Raw genomic sequence first — 11,263 nt, forward strand, 5'->3', positions numbered from 1 at the left:
AATTAGATGCCAAAATTAATGATGTAATTGTTATTAATGATCTGTCCTCCATCTTTACCATATCAAAGGGAGGTTCAGTCAGTGGGTCTGAACACTCACATCAAACAGCTTTCAATCTGTGGGCATCAAGTACAAGTCAGGGCTTAGGTTTAAATTCAAACCACCATCGATATCTGTGAGTTTAAGGTCATTTGTATTACATCACACAACTTTATTAGTTTATGTGTGATGATGTGTGCCATCCAGACAGTGTCACTAACGAGAGCAGAGAACAATCAGGACGGATTTTCCCCTCATTCCCGACATTCACCCTGTTAGCTTGGTGCCATTTAAAGTCTCTGACAGACACTCCTGACGTTCCTGAGATATTTAACCTCATTTGTGTCTGTTATTAAGTGCACAGTATTGTTGTTCAGCAGCTGCAGATTCAAACAAAGATGAAGGATTCTTGAGCAAAGAATCTTTGATTAAATTGATCTGCTAAAGGAAAGAAGTACCTTTAAAGAGTTATCGGTTTAACAGTGAGAGGAAAAGCCTGTGAGCGGTGCTGTAAACACAATTTTACATTTTACTATAAACTGAAAACTCGGTGACAGAAAAATCTTGTTTTTACAGTGCTGATGTAAAGGATGAATTATTTTAAAGATTGTTTATGACTGTTGGGTGTTTTTTTTTTTTTTTTTTTTTATTTTATTTATTTATTTTTTGCTATGACAAGAGAGGAAAAAAAGTCACGAACATATAAATTGTGTCTGTTTCACTTATTTCATTACAAAAATCCCTGATCTCCCTGCGTGGGCTGTAACACATAAATGGCCTGTATTTGTACAGCACTTTTTCTAGTCCCTAAGGACCCCAAAGCTTTACATATCCAGTCATCCACACAGTCACACACTGGTGATGGCAGCTACATTGTAGCCACAGCCACCCTGGGGCGCACTGACAGAGGCGAGGCTGCCGGACACTGGCGCCACCGGGCCCTCTGACCACCACCAGTAGGCAACGGGTGAAGTGTCTTGCCTAAGGGCACAACGACAAAGACTGTCTGAGCCGGGGCTCGAACCGGCAACCTTCCGATTACAAGGCGAACTCCTAACTCTTGAGCCATAAACACGTCATCAGAGCCACGAATGGGTCCATGCAGTGTCCGAATACTGGACACCAAATATATCAGTAAAAGTATTTGTCATCATGTCGTGGTAGCAACAACTGATTAGTTGTTAGTCTGTGTGATCAATCATGAACTTTAACACTGAAATCAGGATTTAGAAGATAAACTCAGTGATCATAAAGCAGGATGAGGTTTGTTTTTAAAATTCAGATTTGAGCAGAATTCCAACAAATGACATTTGACAAACACACAACTGCCTGTTTGACTCAATGGATCATTTTGGATTTGTGCTTTTAGTCGGATCTTCTCGAGCTTCACGTGGTGGTGGGGAAAGTACCAGAGGAACCAAAACTGTGGAGATTTGGTCCAAATGAAAGAGACGAAGTGAGTCTCAAGCAAAGAGTTTAATGTATAAAGAGCGTTAACAGGAAATGGTAAGGCGTTCCAGTGACTCGGACAAACTCTGTCATCTGTTTTTATGTCCAGATGTTGGAATATTGGGAATGAGCATAACAGAGCTCAGTGACAAACACAGGACGACCTCCTGCCTTCAATCTGAAGTCGGGATGATGATGATAATGATGAGTATCCATTTTTTTACATCCTCTCAAATGTTTGATGGAAAAATCATCCACACTTAAATGACCCGACAACAGGAAAAAAATCCCCTCATTTAAAGTCACAAGCAGAAGGTCAAAGGTCAATCCCGGTCTGCTCACAGGTCCTGGACTTGACCGGGTATCACGTAACAGTCTGCCGGTGCATCGTGTCCAAAGGGCATCATGTCCAGAGAGATCTCGGCCTCGCACTCGTGCCGCAGGATGGCGGGCAGCAGCAAGTTCCGGCGGTTCCTGGAATCAACGGAAGTGGCCGAAACTTTATCGAAGTCGCGCTCGAGCTCTGTCGGCGCAGCGCACACCTCCTTCTGCAGGGTGGTGTCGTGGTGGGACGCCAGCTCGTTACTGAAGTCCACCGCCTCCACCGCCGAGGTGGCGCAGTAGCGGCTGCAGCCCAGGATGGTGGAGAAGGCCTTCCGGAAGTCTGCGTTGAAGGCGTAGATGACCGGGTTCAGGGACGAGTTGGCCCAGCCGAACCACACGAACACGCTGAACGTGGTGTCGCTGACGCAGGGCGGCGCGCCCAGGCGCTCCAGGCGGCAGAAGGGAACCATGCAGTTGAGCACGAAGAACGGCAGCCAGCAGAACACGAACACGCCCATGATGACCGACAGCGTCTTCAGCACTTTGGTCTCGCGGCGGAAGGAAGTCTTCAGAGAGCTCTCCTCGTGCGCGGAGGCGCGGGCCCGCCGGTGCACAGCGCGGCAGCCCCTCTCTAGCGACGAGATCCGCCGGATCTGCGTGCGCGCGATGCGGAAGATGCGCGTGTACGTGCCCACCATGATGAGCACGGGGATGTAGAAGCTGATGAGGGAAGAGGAGATGGCATAGGTGCGATTCAGGCTCGCGTTGCAGTCCCCCGGGTCCGTGGCGTTCTGCGCGCCCGCGCGGTGCCAGTTGAGCTGCACGGGAATGAAGGAGATGAGTACAGACAGCGTCCACGCCACACCGATCATCACGCACGCGAACCTGCGCGTCATCCTGCGCTCGTAGCGGAACGGGCTGGAGATGGCCCAGTAGCGGTCCATGCTGATGATGCACAGGTGGAGGATAGAGGCCGTGGAGCACATGATGTCGAACGCCACCCACGTGTCGCAGAAGCGGCCGAACAGCCAGACGCCGGCCACCTCGGACACGGCCCTCCACGGCATCACTAGCACGGCCACGAACAGGTCGGACACGGCCAGAGAGATGACGAAGGCGTTGGTGACTTTGGAGCGAAGGTGGCGGAACTTGATGACGGCGGCGCACACCAGCGCGTTCCCCAGCAGCGTGGACACGATCAGGACGCACAGGACGCATCCGGTGAGCGCGCGGAGGCTGAGGTCACTCCCGTGCGCGGGGCTGTCCGCTGCCGCCGTGACCACTGGGTGCTGGCTCTGGTCCTGCCGCTGGTTCCGCGTGTGGTTGTAGAAAGTCTCCATGGACACTTGGACTGTCCCTCCCTCAGGTATACTGAATCCACGCGAGCTCAGAGCTCTTCAACACTTATATATAGCGCACGTGAAACGCACACTTCAAATGTTTCGGTCTGTAAAAGAACAACCAAAAAAACAACAACCCCGAAACAAAATCACCTCCAGGCTGAAGTGAAATATCTGAACCGAAGCGTGGAAAGTTCACGCCGAGTTCGTTTGCTTCAGTTTCTTTATGTTTTTAATGTGCCAAAGACGTCTGCTCTCGTGTTAACAGGTCACGGGAGAAACAAACACTTCCACTCACTGTTTAACAAACTTTGGAAACAGCAGTTTCATTAACGAGTGATCCGGTTCTCAGGAGCAGACCCAGGCACCATCTGGACATGTCTCCACCCGTCGCAGGGCTAACAGGTAGACAGAAGCACCAGCCGACCCGACGTGTGTGTCCCACTGTGGGAGGGTACCTGCAGAGAGCCACAGACACTCTAGCCGGGCCCGGAACCCCTGCTGCTGCTGCGCACACCTGTCTGTGCCTGTCAGGGTCTCTCAGGTGTCCGTCTGCGTTACCTTTAATGGACCCGCGACTTCCCCCGGGGATCAGCTGGAGCAGTAATTAAGTTCTGTGTTGGTTTCTTTGACAGAAATCTGAAGGTTTCCCGTTTTTCTTCAAGTTCAGGTGTGTCTGATGCGGATCCACAGCAGCTGCTTTCAGAGAAGAGCTCCTCGGAGTGAGGAGGTGCAGATCCTCGCTGCTGCAGAGCGAGCGCACTCACGGAGCCGCACGTTTGATGAAGGTGAGTCTGAACTGAGCTTTCCTGCCTGCAGGTCGTGAAACAGTTTGAGACTTCCTCGCTGTGTGTCGCTCTCGGTCCTGCACAGCTTCAGTCTTCGCCTCACAGAACCTTATAAATAAAACTGCTTTCCCAGCTGCTCTCGGTGACCTCCGGCGTTTATAAGAGTTCTTTAAAAAAAAAAAAACTATAGTTTTAAAATCCAACATCATCAGCGGATTATAGAAAAAAAGTTTATCGTACCAGACAAAGAAAAATTAACTTACAGGTTTCGTTTCATTCATATATTTTTGTGGGCGCGATAATTAAAAGGATACGTTATAAACTCGTGTTGTTCGTTCTTTTATTCGTTTTTCATTTACATATAAAAGCCATTTAAATATTTTGCATGTACAGAGGCTGAATTCTGAAGCATGTTTTTTCTTCCTTTATTGCCATTTTTGGGTTGTTGTTGTTAATGAGCACCATAATAATAAAACGTGGGACACTGAGTCTGCGATGAGACGTAAGCTGAACTTTAACCTCTGTCATAAAAGAAAACGATATGAAATATAGATGTGAACACCTCTGATGGTCCACCAGCAACACGCGGTCAATAGATTAGTTATCAATTAATTATCCAGATATTAGGAAGAAAACAGAAGCTCGAAACATGATCACGTGTTCAGTTTTTAAGACTTTGGTGACGTCACTGAAGCTGTCAGGTGTCTTTCTTTCCTTCAAAGCTCAGGTGCCTCAAAGGCAGTGAAACTCTGCCCTCTGGTGGACACACGTCACCGTCACAGCCTGGCTTCCTGTTTCCTGTGATGCTGTCAGTTTTCACAGGAGTCCTGGGCAGTGGCGGTCCTAGCCTGTTTGGCGCCCTGGGTGAACCCTCCCTCAATCATAATTCGTTGTACAATGAGAAAAAGACAAATTGACAATGATTAATTAATATTGTGCTGGAAACAGTCCAAAAGATTCAGTTGGCTACATCAGTGTCTACTGTTTACTATCATAGCCAAGTGGCTTACAAACGTAAACAGACGTTTCCACTATCCCTGCTAATTAATGTTTTCTTGTTGTATCTCTGTGGTCAGTGCTATGAGTGGTTGAGGGTCACAGATGCCAACAGACTCCATAAACTGATCCACAAGGCCAGTAATGTTGTGGGGATGGAGCTGGACTCTGTTAGGGTGGTGTCTGAGAGGCCGATGTTGTCCAAGATAAGGACAATCATGGAGAACACCTCCCACCCACTCCATGACGTACTGACTAGTCACAGGAGCACGCTCAGTGAGAGACTGAGGTCACCAAAGAGCACCACTGAAGGACACCGGAAGTAATTCCTGCCCGTGGCCGTCTCCCTGTACAACTCCTCCATCGAACACACTGTAAACACTGCAATAGTTACATCCTTTTTACACACGCTCTTTTCTGCTCTGGAATATTCTCGTCAATCACCTCTGTTAATCCTTGATATTTATAATTGAGTGATCTGTATATATTAGTGCTATTTCATACATGTTTGGAGTTTAGTCTGTTACTATTTTTACCATTTCTTCTTGGAGCAACTGTAACCCACATAATTTCCTTAGGGATTAATAAAGTATTCTGACTCTGATTGGTTCAGGATGAGCTGCCATTATCCAATCACACATCTACTTATCTGCATCTTTTGCTCGTTTCTCCTCCTCTTCTATTTTTTCTAAACTGAGCACCTGATGGCTTTGAACTTTTCTTGTCCATCTTCCATATGTTTTTAATTTTGCACTCCAGTATGAACACTCATCCCCCAACCCGAGGATCACCACAACATAAACTAACAGACCTACACCTTAGTTCACAGGTTCAGTTTGTCTAAGGTTTATTTCTGGGATTTCGCACAACCCAGGATTCAGATTATGAATACTTGATGGGCTTGGATTTACAACATTATGAATGAAATATTGTGTGTGAGATTTTAAATTGTCAAACTGTAAATTTTAAATTGTTATTGATCCCTTTACCCTTGATCCTATTATCATTATTGATCCTAAAGTGTATATTTATTTCCTTACTCTTCTTATAGTTATTGTTTGTTTACTTGCACTGCTGTAACTGGAGCCTCGTCGTCTCGTGTCTCTATATACTGGACTGCAGGGGTTGGCAACCCTGTGCACGCGTGCCACCTGATGGTGCGACCATAGCTGGTCATCAGGCATACCGGGCATTTGCTCGGTGGGCCGATGGTGGGTTTTTTTTTTTTTTTGTTTTTTTTTTCTTCCTTGTAATGGCAGAAACAATCAAAGGTGGTGGATTGGCCAGATGCTGGCCGATGTGTAAAAACAACTGTTGTTTGGTGGTGGCTGTGGCGGAGCTTCCACAGAGGCCAGCAGGTGGATGAGGGGAAACGGGAGGCAGGAGGAGCAGAGCCCCGAGGCTGTGAACTGAACTCCAGGTAAGAAGTTATGACTTGCAGTCTATCTGGGTCAGATATAAACCACGTTTAGTTCATTTTCGTTGTGCTGACTTTTTACAGTCAGTTAACTTGTACTGCGTGCTAGCTAGCATGACGGAGTTTCTATACAGCTGTGGGTGCTATGATGTTACTGATAGTGAACTTTATTTTATTCATAAGATTCGTAGAGTTGTCAACGGCTCCTTAAAAAATGTAATCGTCCCATATTCAGAGAAAATATTATGCATTTCATTTGAGGAGAAAAGGAACAGTTTGTCCCGGACTTCAGCTGGAATGGAAAAAAGACACAAAGCTGGAGTTATTCTGTGTTTACGCTGCAGCTGCTTCTTCTTCTCTCATCCTCCCCCCTCCCTCTCTTGTTGCTACTTCAATCATGAAACTGATCAATGATCAGCTAATCAGCTTCTCTCTCTTGTTTGTTTATCGCCCACTTTGTGCCAGAAAGAGGAAACCAGCGATGTCGCGCTAAACAGCAGCACGTTTAAGCTTGATCAGCTGTTGTTAGGCAAGGCAAGTTTATTTGTATAGCACAATTCAACAACAAGGTGATTCAAAGTGCTTTACAGAGACATTAGAAACAAAAACAAGTAAAAAGCATGATTTAAATTGATTAAAACAATCAAACAAACCAACTAATTAACAAACAAACAAAACAGTATATAAAATCAGAAATAGATAAAATCAGTAGTTAAAATGTTAGTTTTGAAATTTAAGCTTAAAAGTGTGGATTTGGTGCTTTATTCAAATGCAGCTGAGAACAGGTGAGTCTTCAACCTGGATTTAAATAAACTGAGTGTTTCAGCTGATCTGAGGCTTTCTGGGAGTTTGTTCCAGATATAAGGAGCATAAAAGCTGAATGCAGCTTCTCCGTGTCTGGTTCTGACTCTGGGAACTGATAAAAGACCGGATCCAGACGACCTGAGGGATCTTGAAGGTTCATACTGGGTCAGGAGGTCACTGATGTATTTTGGTCCTTAACCATTCAGAGCTTTATAGACCAGCATCAGAACTTTAAAGTCTATCCTCTGACGGACAGGCAGCCAGTGTAAAGACCTCAGAGCTGGACTGATGTGGTCCACTTTTTTGGTCTTAGTGAGGACTCGAGCAGCAGAGTTCTGAATGAGCTGTAGTTGTCTGACTGATATATATATATATATATATATATATATATATATATATATATATATATATATATATATATATATATATAAAAAATTTATTTTTTTTTTTAGGTAGACCTGTAAAGATGCTGTTACAGTAGTCAAGCCTACTAAAGATGAATGCATGGACTAGTTTTTCCAGGTCCTGTTGAGACATCAGATCTTTTATCCTTGAAATATTCTTGAGGTGATAGTAAGCTGATTTTGTTATTGTCTTAATGTGTTTTTCTATTCAATTCAATTTTATTTAAATAGCACCAAATCACAACAAAAGTTGCCTCAAGGCCTCATAGATACAGAGAAAAACCCAACAATCATATGACCCCCTATGAGCAAGCACTTTGGCAACAGTGATCCATGAATTCACATGGTAGGATTTGTAAAGAATTTATTCGTAAATCAGGGTGGAAAATAAGTATTTGGTCACCTCAAACAAGGAAAATCTCTGGCTCTCACAGACCTGTAACGTCCTCTGTAAGAAGCTTTTCTGTCCCCCACTCGTTACCTGTATGAATGGCACCTGTTTGAACTCATCATCTGTATAAAAGACACCTGTCCACAGCCTCAAACAGTCAGACTCCAAACTCCGCCATGGCCAAGACCAAAGAGCTTTCGAAGGACACCAGGAAAAGTATTGTAGACCTGCACCAGACTGGGAAGAGTGAATCTACAATAGGCAAGCAGCTTGGTGTGAAAAAATCAACTGTGGGAGCAATCATCAGAAAATGGAAGACATACAAGACCATTGATAATCTCCCACGATCTGGGGCTCCACGCAAGATCTCATCCCGTGGGGTCAAAATGATCATGAGAACGGTGAGCAAAGATCCCAGAACCACACGGGGGGACCTGGTGAATGACCTGCAGAGAGCTGGGACCAAAGTAACAAAGGTCACCATCAGTAACACACTACAACGGCAGGGAATCAAATCCCGCAGTGCCAGACGTGTTCCGCTGCTGAAGCCAGTGCATGTCCAGGCCCGTCTGAAGTTTGCCAGAGAGCACATGGATGATACAGCAGAGGATTGGGAGAATGTCATGTGGTCAGATGAAACCAAAGTAGAACTTTCTGGTATAAACTCAACTCGTCGTGTTTGGAGGAAGAAGAATACTGAGTTGCATCCCAAGAACACCATACCTACTGTGAAGCATGGGGGTGGAAACATCATGCTATGAGGCTGTTTTTCTGCCAAGGGGACAGGATGACTGATCCGTGTTAAGGACAGAATGAATGGGGCCATGTATCGTGAGATTTTGAGCCAAAACCACCTTCCATCAGTGAGAACTTTGAAGATGAAACGAGGCTGGGTCTTCCAACATGACAATGATCCAAAACACACCGCCCGGGCAACAAAGGAGTGGCTCCGTAAGAAGCATTTGAAAGTCCTGGAGTGGCCTAGCCAGTCTCCAGACCTCAACCTCATAGAAAATCTGTGGCGGGAGTTGAAAGTCCGCGTTGCTCGGCGACAGCCCCAAAACATCACTGCTCTCGAGAAGATCTGCATGGAGGAATGGGCCAAAATACCAGCTACTGTGTGTGCAAACCTGGTAAAGACCTATAGTAAACGTTTGACCTCTGTTATTGCCAACAAAGGTTATGTTACAAAGTATTGAGTTGTATTTTTGTTATTGACCAAATACTTATTTTCCACCCTGATTTACGAATAAATTCTTTACAAATCCTACCATGTGAATTCATGGATTTTTTTTTTTTTTTTTTTTTTTTCACATTCTGTCTCTCACAGTTGAAGTGTACCTCTGGTGCAAATTACTGACCTCTGTCATCATTGTAGGTGGGGGAACTTGCACAATTGGTGGCTGACTAAATACTTTTTTGCCCCACTGTATTCTGGATCTGCTGTTGATGTACCAATTGCTTGTCTAATCTTTTGTATTTTTTCTGTGAAGAATTTGGCAAAGTCATTGCAGGCCATGGTCGACGTTCAGCTGCCACTGGCACAGGAGGGTTTGTTAGCCTGTCAACTGTAGAAAATAAGACCCGAGCATTATGGCTGTTTTTGGTGATGATGTCAGAGAAGTAGGACCTCCTTGCACTCCTCAGTTGTAAATTATAATTGTGAAGTTTCTCTTTATAATTGTCATAATGAACCTGGAGGTTTGTTTTTCTCCATCTGCGCTCAGCTTTCCTACACTCTTCATTTTTCACTAGTGTGGAGTTTCTCCATGGAGACTTTTTCCTTCCAGAGATAACCTTCACCTTAATGGGAGCAATAGTATCCATTATTTAACATTTTTGCATTGAAGCTATTGACGAGCTCATTGACTGACCCTCTGGACAGGTCAGGTGTTAATGGGAAGACCTGGTTAAAGATCTCACTACTGTCTTCAGTTATACACAGTTTTGTGATCACTGCTGTTGATATATTTGTGTGGGCTGAGATTTTACGGGGCGACTGTGGCGCAGGAGCTTGGGAAGCGCATCTGTAACCGGAAGGTCGCCGGTTCGATCCCTGGACTCTCTGTCCTGGTCGTTGTGTCCCTGGGCAAGACACTTTACCCTACCGCCTACTGGTGTTGGCCAGAGGGGCCGATGGCGCGATATGGCAGCCTCGCTTCTGTCAGTCTGCCCCAGGGCAGCTGTGGCTACAACTGTAGCTTGCCTCCATGAATGTGAGCGTGAATGAATAGTGGCATTGTAAAGCGCTTTGGGTGCCTTGAAAATCGCTATATAAATCCAATCCATTATTATTATTATTATTATTATTTTACTTTCAAAGAAAACACAGTAATGATCAGACAGGCCCACATCAGACACAGTAATGTTTGAAATGCTCAGGCTCTTGGAGATCAGTAGGTCAAGAGTGTGTCCTCTATTATGTGTGGCCTCTGTTACATGCTGAGTCAGCCCAAAGTTGCCCAGAGTGTTACTCAGGTCTTTAGTCCCTTTGTCCTGAGGGTTGTCCACATGGATGTTAAAATCCCCAACAATAATTACACAGTCGAAATCAACACAGATCACAGACAGCAGTTCACTGAGGTCATTAAAAAAGTCTGTGCAGTATTTGGGAGGCCTGTAAACATTAAGAAACACAACTTTGGATGGGGCCTTCAGCTGTAAAGCCACATATTCAAAAGACTGAAAACTTCCAGGAGATAGCTGCTTACATTGAAATGATTCATTAAATAAGACAGCAACCCCTCCTGCTCACCCTGGCCTCACTGATAAAACTGTAGTTAGGAGGGGTCGTCTCGATGAGAACAGCTCCACTGTTACTTTGGTCCAACCAAGTTTCAGTGAAAAACATAAAATCAAGGCTGTGCTCAGTGATTAAATCATTAATTAAAAGCGTCTGGACTTCTTTAAGTTACTTGAAGACGTTTCACCTCTCATCCGAGAAGCTTCTTCAGTTCTAAGGTCTGGGACTCTCCACCATTTGACCTTAGAACTGAAGAAGCTTCTCGGATGAGAGGTGAAACGTCTTCAAGTAACTTAAAGAAGTCCAGACGCTTTTCTTTGCAAGCTCCTTTGACTACGATGACCTGGATGACTGAGAAACTTCACAGATATTAATTAAAAATGTTTTCCCAGCTAAAGATCTAACATTTAATAAAGCCAACTTAAGTGTTTTAGAGGCATTACTTGTCCCCTCATGTTTGGGAGCAGTCTGTGGCACACAAGGTATGTTTACTATATTTAAAGATCTTTTAGAGTGCAGCTCTCTGTGTTTTGACCAGGCCACACGTCTCCTTCTGTCACCTAAAAGT

General features: G+C 45.0%; 1 protein-coding gene across 1 annotated transcript; it reads right to left on the bottom strand.

The window, feature by feature from the left end:
* Positions 1–1,558: 1,558 nt before the first annotated feature.
* On the bottom strand, positions 1,559–4,031 carry LOC146664424 (D(1)-like dopamine receptor). The gene has a single exon (XM_085415404.1). The coding sequence runs from the start codon at positions 3,150–3,152 to the stop codon at positions 1,827–1,829; it is 1,326 nt and encodes a 441-aa protein (XP_085271530.1). The 5' UTR covers positions 3,153–4,031; the 3' UTR covers positions 1,559–1,826.
* Positions 4,032–11,263: the final 7,232 nt, after the last annotated feature.

Source organism: Rhamphochromis longiceps, linkage group LG8, assembly GCF_057381845.1.
Source record: "Rhamphochromis longiceps isolate RC_006_pf linkage group LG8, R_longiceps_female_GT1.1, whole genome shotgun sequence".
NCBI classification, from domain to species: Eukaryota; Metazoa; Chordata; class Actinopteri; order Cichliformes; family Cichlidae; genus Rhamphochromis; species Rhamphochromis longiceps.

What these genes read in the sequence shown, in the direction of transcription:
- LOC146664424 (XM_085415404.1), bottom strand. Translation starts at nt 3,152, where the DNA reads ATGGAGACTTTCTACAACCACACGCGGAACCAGCGGCAGGACCAGAGC.